The 15,017-nt window shown below is 43.1% G+C and overlaps 1 protein-coding gene across 5 annotated transcripts in view; it reads right to left on the minus strand.

The window, feature by feature from the left end:
• FSTL3 (follistatin like 3) overlaps window positions 1–7,096 on the minus strand; it is a 37,313-nt gene extending 30,217 nt beyond the window's left edge. Inside the window, exons 1-2 of one of the 5 annotated variants that reach the window (XM_039349462.1) lie at window positions 6,115–7,096; window positions 5,829–5,898 (exon numbers count right to left, since the gene is read on the minus strand). In XM_039349462.1, the coding sequence (XP_039205396.1) occupies window positions 5,829–5,889 (61 nt within the window). In that variant the 5' untranslated portion in view covers window positions 5,890–5,898; window positions 6,115–7,096. Of the gene's footprint in view, window positions 1–5,621; window positions 5,725–5,828 lie in introns of all 5 variants that reach the window. The other 4 variants (XM_039349463.1, XM_039349464.1, XM_039349461.1 and 1 more) reach the window with 4 other exon arrangements.
• Between the last annotated feature and the right edge of the window lie 7,921 nt (window positions 7,097–15,017).

The raw sequence follows: 15,017 nt of genomic DNA on the forward strand, positions 1-15,017 counted from the left end.
CAGTGGAAGTTTTCAAGAAGAGATTGGACAACCATTTGTCTAGAACAGTGGTTCTCAACCTGTGGGTCGGGACCCCATTTGGGGTCGAATGACCATTTCACGGGGGTCGCCAAACCATGCTGTCCGCCATTTTTTTTCCTTTTCCCTAGCTGTCCTACTCCCTCTTATTGGTGGCCACACCCACTTGGGGGTCACCACAACATGGGGAACTGTATTATGGGGTCACGGCATTAGAAAGGTTGAGAACCACTGGTCTAGAATGATATAGGATCTCCAGCTTGAATAGGGGTTAGTCTAGAAGACCTCAAAAATCCCTTCCAATCCTATTATTCTAAGCTCTAAGTCAATGTATAATAAAAGAGAATCCTTGTCCTTGGCAAGTTTGAACCAGTTCTCTTATCAGGGTCTACATAGCTTTCCTTATTCCTTCAAGAACTAAAAACATTAATCAAAGAAACTCCTAGTTACTGAAAACATTCATCAAAGAAGCCCTCTCTGCTGCTGCCGCCATCAATTTGTACCTCAGTCGTTGTATTAAGTTATGCAAACGTTTAGGCAAACCCATCATGTGAGCAACATTGTGCAAACGCAGAAAAGGATTTAGAAGTGTTTCTCAACTTTGACCGCTTTAAGACGTGTGGAATTCAATTCCCAGAATTCCCCAACCATTATTCTAGATACTCTCAGGCTATTTGGTACAAATTGGAACTCTAATCCAGTTGATTTTGCATGGAGGCTTACTGGAGAATAATAATCCCCTTGAGAGGGAATAATCTGATCTGTTTGCCATGTAGTATTTGCAACACATCACACTGGTTGTTATTTACCAATAGAAGAGAAGAGAAGACCAATAGAAGTAGCTCAAGGTTGAGCTGTGGGGTCCTTGGTGTTCTCTGACCCTGGTTGTTTGCCTGCAGATGTTTCATGACCCAACTATGTAACATCATCAGTGCTAGAAGGGAGTGGGGTACGTTTTTACTCACTTGGGAATCTGACACTGAACTGCTGTCATCACCCATCTCCATCTCACCAAGAACCCACCACAGAGGTGTCTGTTCTCCTGTTGGATGGAGGCCGTAAAAGACCGAGAATGGGGTGTCACTTCCTTGCCTCCAATGACCCACATTCTAGAAGACCTCCCTTCCAACTCTGTTATTCTGTTATATTTGGGCTGTATTGGCTTGGTACTTTCTGACTTAGCATATGATACCCCCACAATGCACTTTGAGATTATTCAGAAAGGGATCAGGATCTTCTCTGAAGGACCTGGATTATGTGAAATAGAAAAGCACTACTGGACTGGGAAATTTTGGGAGTTGAAGTCCACATATCTCAAAATTGCCAAGGTTGGCAAACACTACTATAGATACTTAGAACTGAAACGATGACGTTTTACATAAAGAAACAAGTGCTTTACCCTTAAGATGTCCTTTCCTTAGACCTAAGATTCTAGCCCTCATGGATAAGAATAAAGAAACTCCGAGTTAGCAGAAATGGCTAAATTGACTGATTAAAGGGGGGGGAAAACACATTTACTTTTGTTTCTACTTGGAAACTGCTTCTGGACTTTGTGCCTGAGGTGGGAAAAAAAATTGAAACTTTGATTTTGGGTTTTACTCATTAGATAGATTTGTTGCTATAGAAATGGCTAGTTTATACTATTATGTAACTATAAAAAGAAATGCTTTTTCTTTCTTTTTCCTTCTTTCCCTACACTTTTCCCTTCCCTTCTCCCTCCCCTATTTTCTTACTATTTATTTTAGTATTGTATATTATAAACTAATAAAAAAAAGAATAGATTCCAAGCAAAATGTCTCAGCAGAGGGCAGCACCTGGCTGGACTTGGAAAGTAAACAGAGTCAGACTAAATCAAAGATTATCCAGGGCTGAAGCTAGTGAAGGAACCATCTCATAATAAAGCAACAGCAAATCATTTTTACACCAGGAAACCAAATATGGTCTTCTTCAAGAAATCCTTGGAAAATTTTTCCTTTACAGGTAATCTTCAGCTTATGACCATAATTAGGACTGGAAAATTTGTCACTGAGCAAAGTGGCCGTTAAGAGAGTCACACCAAACTATATAATTTTTTTTTTGCCACGGTAGTTAAGTGAATCTGGCTACCTCATTGATTTGCTTGTCAGAAGGTCACAAATGTCAATCATGTGACTCCGTGATGCTGCAACCATTGTAAATACGTGCCAGTTGCCAAGCACCCAAATCGTGATCACTTAACCATAGGGATGCTGTGATGGTCATAAGTCTAAGGACGGGTTATAAGTCACTTTTTTCAACGCATCCATAACTTTGAATGATCATTATACAAATTGTCGTAAGTTGAGGACTACCTGGCTTTTCCCCCTTATAACAAGAGAGACCTGTGGGTCCTCATGTTCAGTTCTCTAGTGTTTCTCAACTTTGACCAGTTTAAGATGTGTGGACTTCAACTCCCAGAAGTCCCTAGCCAGGAGAACTTAAACACACATCCTAAAATGGCCAAGGTTGAGAAACACTGTTCTAGGGAGCTGACTCCCATACTCTACTCCAGTGGTGGTGAACCTATGGCACGGGTGCCAGAGGCGGCACTCAGAGCCCTCTCTGTGGGCACCCGTGCCATCGCCCCAGTCCTAGGCCTTCAGCTGGGTTTTATAAAACTTTTTTGCTTTAGGTCTCCGCCACCGTGTGCAAAAAAAAAAAAAGTTCAATCAGTCAATTTCAACTTCTCGCAGGGGAAAAAAAGGTCTTGCAAATTTGGAATTGATTGATTGAACTTTTTAGTCCCACCCACTCTGCCGTTATCACCGCAGCCACGCCCACCCAATGGGCCACACCCACCCAATGGGCCACACCCAGCCAATGGGCCATACCCACCCAATGGGGCATGCCCAGCCAATGGGCCACACCCTCCCGGCACTCGACGATGCATAAATGGGTTTTGGGTTGCAGTTTGGGCACTCAGTCTCTAAAAGGTTCACCATCACTGCTCTACTCCATAATCTTTTTTTCAGATGGAAATGTAAAAGATTGAAATGTGTGCATTTTGCACATCAAGACTAGCACTTTATCCCTCCTTCCCCTTTGAGAACTGCTCTTGGTATAGGGCAGTGGTTCTCAATCTGTGGGTCGGGACCCCATTTGGGGTCAAACGACTATTTCATGGGGGTCGCCAAACAATGCAGTCCGCCATTTTTTTCCCCTTTTCCTTAGCTGTGCTACTCCCTCTTATTCTATTGTCTTTTGAAAGCCAATAGAATAGACTCTCTTGAATAGAGTCTAATTCTATTGGCTTTCAAAAGCCAATAGGAATTGTTCAGACTGTCTCTGCCCTGCTGAGCCCGCCAAAAGTCCCATTCTGCAAACGGTGCTGCACCAGTTGAGTAGTCCTCGACTTACGACCGGTTGAGTAGTCCTCGACTTACGACTGGTTGGGGGTCGCGGCATTAAAAAGGTTGAGAACCACTGGTCTAGTGGTTAAGGCACCGGGTTAGAAAGTGGGAGACCGAGTTCAAGTCCCGCCTTAGCCATGAAAGACGTCTGGGTGACCTTGGGCCAATCACCCCAACTCAGCTCAAAAGGTTGCTGTTGTAAGGAAAGCAGGAGGAAGGTGTATTGGATATATTCACCAGCTTGAGTTATTTATCAAAAAAAACAATAAAGGGATATCAATAATAAAATAAAAAAAATGTTTCTCCTTCCCCACCATCTCTTAAAATTAAAGTTCAGGGTGTATGGGATGGTGACCCTGCTAAAACCCATGCAAAGGACTACTAAGTGCCCTGCAGCCAGGACGACTCTGTTAACCCCAAAATAATCAATTTTATCAAAAGATCTAAGCTTGGGGGGGCTGCAGTTCACTTCACCATAGAGAGGCTAGATGAATGGAGGATTTAAACTGATCAAAGGTGGCTATGTCCTTCATCTGTCTAGCTCAGTGGTGGCGAACCTATGGCACGCGTGCCAGAGGCGGCACTCAGAGACCTCTCTGTTGGCATGTGCACCATGCCCCAGAGATGGCAACCGTCCCTCTTCAGCCAGCTTCCCACTAACTCACCAAGCTCCCATGTAGCCAGATGCATCCCAGCATGGCTGGTTTCCTTCCCCCCCCCCATCCCATCCTTCCTGGCCTCACATACTCTCCTTTTCCTGGGCACGACCCACTGCATCGCCTCCTCAGCTGAACTGCTGCCGGTGGGCTGCGGAGCCCCAGAATGTGCTGGTTGAGGGCCGGCAGGCTGTAGCTGCTGACAGACACGGTCGGCCCCCATATGCTCGCTGGCCTCTTTGTGCGGGGGTCAATGGTGTCAGGCAGCAGCCACTCCAGCCCCTGTCTCGCCTTGCCCCGCGGCAATGGCTCCTCTGCCCTGCTTCGCCTCACCCCGCAGGATGAGCCTCCTGCCCACCGCCCCACCTGCCAGAGACCCCCTGGATCTCCCCTAACCCTGCCCGGCCCCCATAGGCGTTCCTCCCCACGAGCAACATCGAGGTGACCATGCCCACCTTGGCCACACCCACCCAGTCTGCCATGACCACAGCAATGACCACCCAGTGGGCCACGCCCACCCAGCACCTGGCGATAAATAAGTGGGTTTTGGGTTGCAGTTTGGGCACTCGGTCTCTAAAAGGTTCACCATCACTGGTCTAGCTAATTTATGCATTGGATGAAGTGAGTTGCAGCCCACGGATGTTTAGGTTTTTTAATAAAATTGGCACAAGTGTCACCAGAGTTTTAATCTTTAATCTTTAATCTACAGACTAAGATAGTTCTCCCCTTCCTAAATCCCCACGCAACAGCTGTTTTCATCTTCTTTGAGAATGTGAGAATCTACAGCAAGACAAGAACGATGTCCTTGAAACAGTGCCTCAAAATGAAAAAGTATTATAGTGCAATAAGTTTAATTATTGAATTAGTACAGCATATTGGGTGAATACAACCAAACACCCCTCTATTTGGGACATTAAAGGAAAATGGTCCATTAAGTGAAAAAAAAGTCAAATAAAACTTTTGCAAGTGGAATCTTCTGAACATGTTCTTCAGGCTTTTTAGAGACATACCAAATCTAGTGCAGAATGGAAGTGGCACACATGTGAGTGTAGCCTTGTGCACCACTAAAGTATAATTTGAATTAAAATCATGCTAGCTGGGGAATTTTAGGAGTTGTAGTTCACACATCTTAAAGTTGTCAAATTTGAAAAACACTGGTCTAACTTATTTTACTGTACAGACACTTTGTATTCTCATTTGAATTATCTTGCCAGGGAAGGGGAGTGAAATAATTACTAACTGGCAGCAGAGAAACAGGGAAAACTCTAGAGGTCATCTAGACTTGGTAGTTCTGAATTGGCAGCCTTTAGGTGAAGACATTTAGAAGCAATTTAATTATTAATTTTACAAGTCCCCTGAGAGCTGACCCCTGCTCATTCCTAATAAGAAAGAGACATTATATACAAATTGTCTTCTTCAAACCTAACAATGCCAGAACTTAAGGCAACTTCAGACTCTTCAGTGTTAAAAATATATTTCTAATCCCTATCCCTCCACAGTTAAAGCTTTACTTCAATTTTCACTTATTAGTGCTATTTTTAAGGCAACCCATCCTTCTTCTGCAACACGTCGGAATTACCTAGCTCTTCTGATTTTCACCTGATATGGGGATTCTGCCCTCTGCGCATGCTCGTGTGTCCTCTTTTTCCCTGATCCCTTTCAAGATCCGATAATTTGAAGACCTGTGGAAAAACAGGGAGTCTTGGGAAATTCCCCAGTATCCTTGGTGTCCTTGATGCTCAGAGGGAGAGAGAAGCAGGTAAATGTCAATCCCCAAGGTTCTTACCTGCGTTAGTATCTCCTGATGCCAGGTACAGCAAACTTGAGAGCACAAGATAGATTTTCATGATGCGACACTAAAACAAAACAAAAAACAGAGACGGAGAAGGAGAAGGAGATGAAGAAGAAAGAAGAAGAAGAAGAAGAAGAAGAAGAAGAAGAAGAAGAAGAAGAAGAAGAAGAAGAAGAAGAAGAAGAAGAAGAAGAAGAAGAAGAAGAAGAAGAAGTAGAAGTAGAAAAAAGTGATAATAAAGTGTATGAGAAGGTTTTCCCTACTATCTCCACAACCTTACTGGGAGCGCAGTTTTTGCAAAAGACAGAGTAAGTTAAGAGTTGTCTGAGCCGTATCTACTTTGCAATAATCCAGTGGGCTTCCTCGTTGCCTGCTCCTTAAGAGAGGATAATTTCCCCCACCCCAAAGGCTTAGCTTCACCCTCTATATAAAGTGTTTTGTATGTGTGTGTGTGTGTAAGTCTGCGCGGTCTGAATCATAACTCCAGAGAAGGCGGCGTTGGGCAGCAGCCAGCAATGTGTCGAGGGGAGGGTATTGTGAGTATGTCTCTCTGAGGCCTGCCTGGATGTGGTTATAACCAAATCATTGTTGGAACTATCCTTTTCTGGAGGGCAATGGATTCTGGACTTTAGTTTTTCAACGTGAAAACATGCATTTGAACAAGAGAAGTACAAGAAGCAGCTGACCAGAAATTTTCTTCTCCTTCATTTTCTTCTTCTTTTCTTCCTTTTTTCCCTATCCTCCTCTTCTTCCTCGTTGCTGTTGTTACTATTACTTCCCCTGCTGTCGTTTCTGGAAATCCTGATTCAACTTGTTGTCACTACATGGCCCAATTTTCCTCTGTGCAGTTCCAAAGACACACCCCTCACCCTTGGATAGCAAAACTACTAAGACTCTTAACACATACATCTCCTTAAAGAGGGGCATCCAAGTTTTTAAAATGCTATTTATTGATGCTTTCTTAGGCTGGTCTTTGACCGTAATAAAGATTAGAATTGATCTGAGATTTTCCCGCTGTAGCAATCTGAATTCTCCCTAAATTATCCTACTCACTTAGGCAAGGGAGGAGGCCTTCAAGTGGAATATAGTTAGTCCTCAGATTACAATGGATTTATCTTAAGGTTAGTTACAACCTGGATTTGAAGTTCTGACTACAATAGTAGTCATGTGACTGAATTTCAGGCACTCAGCAGCATGGCTGTGTTTATGGCTGTTTGCAGCATCCCATGGTCACATGACTGCATTTGATGACCGTTTTCCCAAAAACTGGTCCTTACATCTGGTTTTCAGCAAACCTGTGCCCATAGTGAAATACTGGTTTGCTTAATGACTGCAGTGTTTGCTTAACGATAACCACAAAAAAAATCCAGTCAGTCACATGACCAACCTGTTTTATCAAGACATATCAAGACTTACAACCGTGATGGGCAAGGTCTATTAGGGCCATACATCAAGGAGTACCTGTATTAAAGGACTTTTGGTAGCACTGCATTTAATGAAGGTAGTGACTTACGACCACAACTGGGCTCAAAATTTCCATTATTAAGCGAGACGTTAAGTACATTTTGCCCCATTTTATGACCTTTCTTGCCACAGTTGTTGAGTGAATCGCTGCAGTTGTTAATTTAGTAACACAGTTATGAAGTGAATCTGGCTTCCCCATTGACTTTGGTTGTCAGAAGGTCACAAAAGGTGATGACATGACTCTGGGACACCGTCATAAATACGAGTCAGTTGCCAAGCTGACTCTGATTTTGAATCATGTGACCATGGGGATGCTGCAACAGTCGTTAAGTGTGAAAAATGGTCATGAGTCACTTTTTCAGTGTCATTGTAACTTTGAACGGTCACTAAATGAACTGTTGTAAGTTAAGGACTACCTGTAATGAATATTCCCCCTCCCTTCCTTTTCTTAGGAAGCATTTGCATCAATGAAAAACTTTGCTCTTACCACACAGAGAACCATTAGCCTAGTCACCAGCTTCCCCATTTCCCCCTATGATCTATTGGCATGCTAAAAACCAACCATAAAAAAGTAGGCCATGAATACATAAATCTTGCTAAATTTACCAAGCGGAAGCTTGAATAATTGTGGACAGGCAGGAATGAACAATTGCACAAAGAGATGGTCTTGCACATAAGAAGGCATCCAGAAGGATGCAAACCTTTCCAGCCCAAATTCCTCCTTAGCGAGCTGTTCCAGTTTTCAATCTGTATTTTCGGCTTTCTCCCCAAAGAAGGCATATGAATGATTTGCTGTGCCCCATTTAGACTCAGTGGTTCTCAACCTGTGGGTCGGGACCCCATTTGGGGTCAAACGACCATTTCACGGGGGTCGCCAAACGACGCAGTCCGCCATTTTTTCCCCCTTTTCCTTAGCTGTGCTACTCCCTTTTATTCTATTGGCTTTTGAAAGCCAATAGAATGGACTCTCTTGAATAGAGTCTAATTCTATTGGCTTTCAAAAGCCAATAGGAATTGTTCAGGCTGTCTCTACCCTGCTGAGCCCGCCAAAAGTCCCATTCTGCAAACGGTGCTGCACCAGTTGAGTAGTCCTGGACCTACGACTGGTTGAGTAGTCCTTGACTTACGATCAGTTGGGGGTCGTGGCATTAAAAAGGTTGAGAACCACTGCCCTATAATGAACAGTTGAGAGAGTTAGGTAGAGGTATGTCCAGCTTATGAAAGAGAAGAATTAGGGGAGGCATGATAGCTGTCTTCTAGTACTTGAGGGGCTGTCACAGAGAAAAGGGGATTGACTTGTTCTCCAAAATCCCAGAGGGCAGGACAGGAGGCAATGGGTGGAAGCTCATCAAAGAGAGATCTGATCTAGAATTAGGGAGACATTTTCTGACAGAGAGAGCAACTAATCAATGGAACAGCTTGCCTCCCAGAGCTGAGCGTGCTCAAACACTAGAGCAGGGCTCTTCAAACTTGGTCCTTTTATGATTTGTGGACTTCAACTCCCAGAATTCCTCAGCCAGGCACGCTGGCTGAGGAATTCTGGGAGTTGAAGTCCACAAGTCATAAAAGGGCCAAGTTTGAAGACCCCTGCACTAGAGGTTTTCAAAAATAGACCGGACATACATTTGCTTGGGATGGTGTAAGACTCCTGCCTTGACCAGGAGGGTTGGACTAGAACAGGGGTCCCCAACCCCCGGTCTGTGGACCAGTATTGGGCCGCCGCATGCCAGCAACTGGTCCGCACAAACAAGCAAAGCCTCATTTGCGAGATGCAGGCAGCACACAAAACCACACGTCCTCCGGTCCGTGGAAAAATTTCTCTCCATGAAACCGGCCCCTGGTGCCCAAAAGGTTGGGGACTTCTGGACTAGAAGACCTCCAAGATCCCTTCTGGCTCTATCTTATCTTCTTCAAAAAAATAGAAACTTCAATCAAAGGTGCTCCTTGTTATTGAAAAGAGTAGTTCAAAAATTCAAAACAATTTTCTTGCTCTCATCACTATGATTCTATGTTCTATGGCTGGCTGAGGAATTCTGGGAATTGAAGTCCACAAGTCTTAAAAGTTGCCAAGTTTGGAGACGCCAGTTCTGTGTTCATTCACCATCCTGCTGATGAAACAGAAGGTCTGGCAGTTGAGGATCCCCTGTTGGTTGGCCAAGCTGGTTGATCCATTCTCCTCCAGGCATCTTTCTTCGTATTTGCCTGGACTTGGATTGCAAGGAAATCCCAAAGACTGGATTCTGTAGGCATCTATTCAAGCAAGATAGTTGTTAAGTGAGTTTTGTCCCATTTTATGACCTTCTCTTGTCACAGTTGTTAAGTGAATTACTGCAGTTATTACGTTAATAGCACAGTTGTTAAGTGAATATGGCTTTCCCATTGACTTTGCTTGTCACAAGGCTACAAAAAGTGATCTCATGTCCCCGGGACACTGAAACCATCATAAATACATGCCAACTATCAAATGTCCGAATGTTGACCATGTGACCATGGGGATGCTGCAAAGATCGTAAGTGTGAAAAACGGTCATAAGTCACTTTTTTTCAGTGCTGTGACAACTTCGAATGGTCACTAAACAAATGGATGTAAGTCGAGGTCTACCTGTGTACCTGCCAGTTTCTCCTTTCAGCCCAAACAATGGAACAACAGTTAATTCTGTACATCCAAATGTACAATAGCTGAAAGGATGGGATGGGGGGAGGTAGAGGACCTGCCCAGGATAACAGAAGGTGTAACATCTGTTCCCTCTCTCCTCATCAGCATCCCTCCTCCCCCAGCCTGAGCTGTCAGGTAGGCTATGTGGGACACAGATCTTACCTGTCTTCTGAACCCATGCTCCAAAGTAGCTCAAGTGATAGGTGAAGAAATGTATAGCTCCTTTCTGGCCCCTTGAAAGGTAGCTAAAAAATAAATAAATAAAAGAAGCAAGCCCAAAGGGCAGGTGATAAAAATCTTATAGTTCTCAATTTTCAACCATTCATTTAGCAACCATTCAAACTTACAGCAGCTCTGAAAGGGGAAAAAAAGACTTATAACTGGTCCTCACACTTATGAGGACCGCATCCCCATGGTCCCATGATCAAAATACATGCTTGACAACAGGCATATATTTACAATGGTTGCAGTGTCCCAGGGTCATGGCATCACCATTTGTGACCTTCCCAGCCAGCTTCTGACAAAGTCAAAGGGGGAGCTGGATCCTGTTCATGATCGCATGATTCACTTAACAACCGCAGTGATTTACTTAACAATTGTGGCCAAAACGGTCATAAAATCAGATGCATCTCACTTAACAACTGCCTTGCTTAGTAACAGTAATCTTGGTCCCAGAGGTGATCATAAGTCAAGGACTACGTCTAGTGGGAATTGAATGTTGGAAATCCCAGGTGCGGATTTAAAAAAATGATCCCAGTGAAGGGAAGGAGCAAAAACCAGGACAAACATGATCTTTTGTCTGAATAAAAAGCAAGGTTGTTCCCCCTTTCTCCATGCAGAAATGAAGCTTCAGTTTCCCCTTGACCAATCCCCAGAGGCAGACCACATTTTTCCTTGCCCTCCTGCGCTGTTTCTTTGATGTTACGCTGTGATCTGACTTTTTTGAGTTGGGGGTCGAGAGAAGAGAGACATCTGCAGACACAATAAAGATAAACCTTCACCATCACTGTCTCTGTCTCCTCCAGGCCTCTTGCTTAGAGCACCATCCCGCTTAAATTTCTCTTCTGTCTACTTGAAGGCTAAAAGAACAAGCAGCCTCAACTGTCTCCAGAGATGAACACTGATGTTTCTCAAGAATAATTTTTTTCTTTGTGAAACAGTATAACAGAATAACAGAGTTGGAAGGGACCTTGGAGGTCTTCTAGTACAACCCCCTCCTCAAGCAGGAGACTCTATACCATTTCAGACAAATGGGTATCCAACCTCTTCTTAAAAACCTCCAGTGATGGTGCACTCAAAACTTCTGGAGGCAGGTAGTTCCACTGATTAATTGTTCTAACTGTCATAAAATTTATCCTTAGTTCTAGTTGCTTCTCTCCTTGATTAGTTTCTATCCGTTGCTTTTTGTCCTGCCTTCAGGTGCTTTGAAGAATAGCTTGATCCCCTCTTCTTGTGGCAGTCCCATAGGGCCAACACATCTGGACTGCCAAACTGTAAAGCAGTGTTTCTCAACCTTGGCAACTTTAAGATAGATGGACTTCAACTCCCAGAATTCCCCAGCCAGTATGCTCTAGAGTCCTTCAGGACTGGGATAAGTTATTTTATATTTCACAATATATCTTCTTGCAGACTCTGCTTGACAGATACAATTTAATAAGGAAATTATGTTCCAGATACCACTGGAGACCTTAGTGGGCTGGACCCTTTCTCAGTCATAGCCACTCGCTCTGGAACACCTTGTCCCATCCAGCATGCTGCCTGGGGACTTCTGGGAGTGGAAATCCACATGTTTTAAAGTCGTTGAGATTGTGAAATGCTTCCATGGAAAATCACCTGATTTTTTAAACAAATATTTTTTCAAAGGATGTATAAGGGATGTGGAAAAACCCACATCAGCCTTCCACAATGATTTCATAGGCATTCTTAGAATGCACAAATAGTTGATGGCTGTGGCCCAATTGCCAGTAAAAAGTAGAAAAAATCAGAGAAAATCTTGTGTAGCTAGAACGGGAATCCTTGTTTATATTGTCTTCTGGGGAATGTTTTATGAATGGTGCAACCACATGGCAGCCTTGTTGCAAATGACCAATCTTGCAATGGCAGCCATTTTGTGAATGACCAACCTGCAATGGCAGCCATTTTGATGCTTCAGAATTTTATTATAAAAGTAGAAAAAGAAATAAATGTTAGGAAGCTAATAAAAAACTCAGAAAGAGAAGAGAGAGAAAGAAAAAATAAGTAGTGACTTCTGACTTTTTTCAATGCAGTAGATTCCAAAAGAAATAATTACAACCTCAATCTTTTGCTTTACATTTCTCAGCATTTCAAGACTTTTCTCTAAGAACAAAATCATTGTAATCATCAAACCCTATAATCAATGTTTCATTTTTTTCAGTTTCAAGCAAAAAGTCAAGAAACTGCTCTTTAATTAAAACAGTGAATTTTGCCATCTCCGCCAACTCCATTTGTTGTGGCAGCCATATTGTGATTGGGCAAGTCCTGCAATGGCAGCTGTATTGTAAATGATAAATCCTGCAATGGCAGCCATTTTGTGAATGACCAACTAAACAATGTCTGCCTTTGTGTGAAAAGGCAAGTCCTGCAGTGGCAGCCATGTTGTCAGTGAACCTATTACCTAACTTTAAAATAATAAACGTGTCTGCTGGTCCAAAAACCTTGCCTCATCTCCAGTTAATAGATGTCCAGAACATTTGGGGGAGGAATTAATGGTTAATTTGCAGAGGTGGCACCAAACTTACCTCTTCTACCAAAAACATTTTTTCCTTGCAATAATATGCCCCTCTGAAAAGGCATATTCAGCAGGGCTGAAAGAATTTGTTCTTCTCTCTAATGGAAACTTTATGAAATACCTGCTAGTTCTACCAAAATTACAACTTTCCAAATACAAACTACTAGAGGCATCTTTAGCAGCGGGAGCAAATCAGTGATAAATTGCAACATAAACATCTTTGAAAGTGGAAAAATAATTTAGATGTTTGGGTGGGTGGAAGCAAGATCGGTTATTTGCTTAAAGAATTAATTGGTGCTTAGAAATGTTTTTCTCTATAATATTTAATTAACTTCAGAAACTCCCAACCCATAAAGATTACCTAGCAATTGTGGTTAAGGCAGGAGCTATTGACAACTGAATGGAACCTCCACCGCTCTGAAGCAGTCTATCGCAAAATAGAGGTAGTTCTCAACTTATGACCACAATTGAACCCAAAATTACTGTTGCTAAGCAAGACAGTTGTTAAGTGAGTGTGGTCCCATTTTACAACCGTTCTTGGCACAATTGTTAAGTGAATCACTGCACTTGTTAAGTTAGCAACGTGGTTGTTAAGTGAATCTGGCCTCCCTATTGATTTTGTTTGTCAGAAGGTTGCAAAAGGTGATCATAGGACCCTGGGCCACTGCAACTGTCATAAATGTGAGTCAGTTGTCAAGCGTCTGAATTTTGATTGTGTGACCATGGGGATGCTGCAACAATTGTGTTAAAAAACGGTTATAAGTCTCCTTGTTCAGTGTTGTTGCAACTTTGAAAGAATGGTTGTAATTTGAGGATTACCTGTAACAAGGCGAAGAGAAGAGCCTGTTTCCACACAGTGCTTTGGATATTTCTGACTTCCCGGTTGGGGCCAAAAGATCAAATGAACCTTTGTTGCAACCCAGACTGGTTTTTCTTCAGAGTTGAAAAGACTGGCATGCAAATCCCCTAATCCCTGCATCAGAAGTTTTCATTGTGTAGACTATAAAAGGAGAGAATCGCTTTGCATTCTTGTGCTTTTGCGTAGGTTTGGGTTTTGTGACGCTTTCGGCATGCAACTTGGGACATCACCAGAACCAGAGCCATCAGAGGTTTGGGAAGCTCAGCTGAAATCGTGAATCAAAACAAAAACAAAGTTTTCCAACTCCATGTCTTTACAGGAACAAATCTGGTGGGAATAAACCTGATAACCCCCATTTCAATATGTCTCTCCTCCATCCTGATGTAACACAGACAAGCCAGGATGGGACAAATTATTACTTTTCATTTACCTATTAGAAGCATAATGAAAAGGGAAAGCTTTCCAGAAAATTTAAAAATGTAGCTTTCTTTAGGAAGAACCTTTGGTACAGATTTTGGAGAAGAATTTAGGGGTTTTTATACTGATATAATATTTATATTGTTCAAGTCAAGAAGAGGGTTGTGACCCCTTGTTTGAAATCCCGACCCTTTTTACATGCATCACATCAGCTCAATAGGGTTAGGTACATTATTATCAAGTCCTTCATCTTTCTCTGTTGTGGCTGGGCAGCGCTTGGGGAAACAGAGGAAAGCCATGTCAATTTCTTGAGTATGAGTCAGGATCTGACTCAACTAGGTCTCCCAAGAAAACAGAACTCTTGAAACCGGCATTGTCTCAAAAGGAACTTTTATTGGGATTTAGTGACAGCTAGGAAGCAAAGTAAGGTCTGGGGGAAAAACCCGCGCAAGCAGTATATTAAAAGCAACATTTGTTACTCCTCCTCCCGGAGTTGCACTGTCTGTTTGAATCTAGGCCAGTCCACAGGTTGCATATTGTTTTGGTAACTGGCTCCTTTGGCGCACTCCTCAAGGTCTGTCTCAGTTTTGTTTTCTTCTGGCTCCAAGCGCAAACCGTCTTCCAGATAAGGATGATGGTATTCGGCCAACCATCAGTGTCTTGTGAGCAATTTCCCTTCCTTCCTTCCTTCCTTCCTTCCTTCCTTCCTTCCTTCCTTCCTTCCTTCCTTCCTTCCTTCCTCCCTCCCTCCCTCCCTCCCTTCCTTGGTGAAAGAAAGAGCCATGAAGATGCAGGGATTGGAATGCAGTATTTTCTATTGTTTCTTCCCTCCTCTTTTTTTAATCCTTCCTTCTTCCCTCCCTCCCTCCCTCCCTCCCTCCCACCTTCCTTCCTTCCTTTTCCTTCCTTCCTTCCTTCCTTCCTTGGTGAAAGAAAGAGCCACGAAGGTGCAGGGATTGGAATGCAGTATTTTCTATTGTTTCTTCCCTCCTCTTTTTTAAATCCTTCCTTCTTCCCTCCCTCCCTCCCTCCCTCCCTC

The sequence above is a fragment of the Crotalus tigris genome, unplaced genomic scaffold (assembly GCF_016545835.1).
Source record: "Crotalus tigris isolate CLP2741 ecotype Arizona unplaced genomic scaffold, ASM1654583v1 scf7180000018278.843604, whole genome shotgun sequence".
In the NCBI taxonomy this organism is placed as follows: Eukaryota; Metazoa; Chordata; class Lepidosauria; order Squamata; family Viperidae; genus Crotalus; species Crotalus tigris.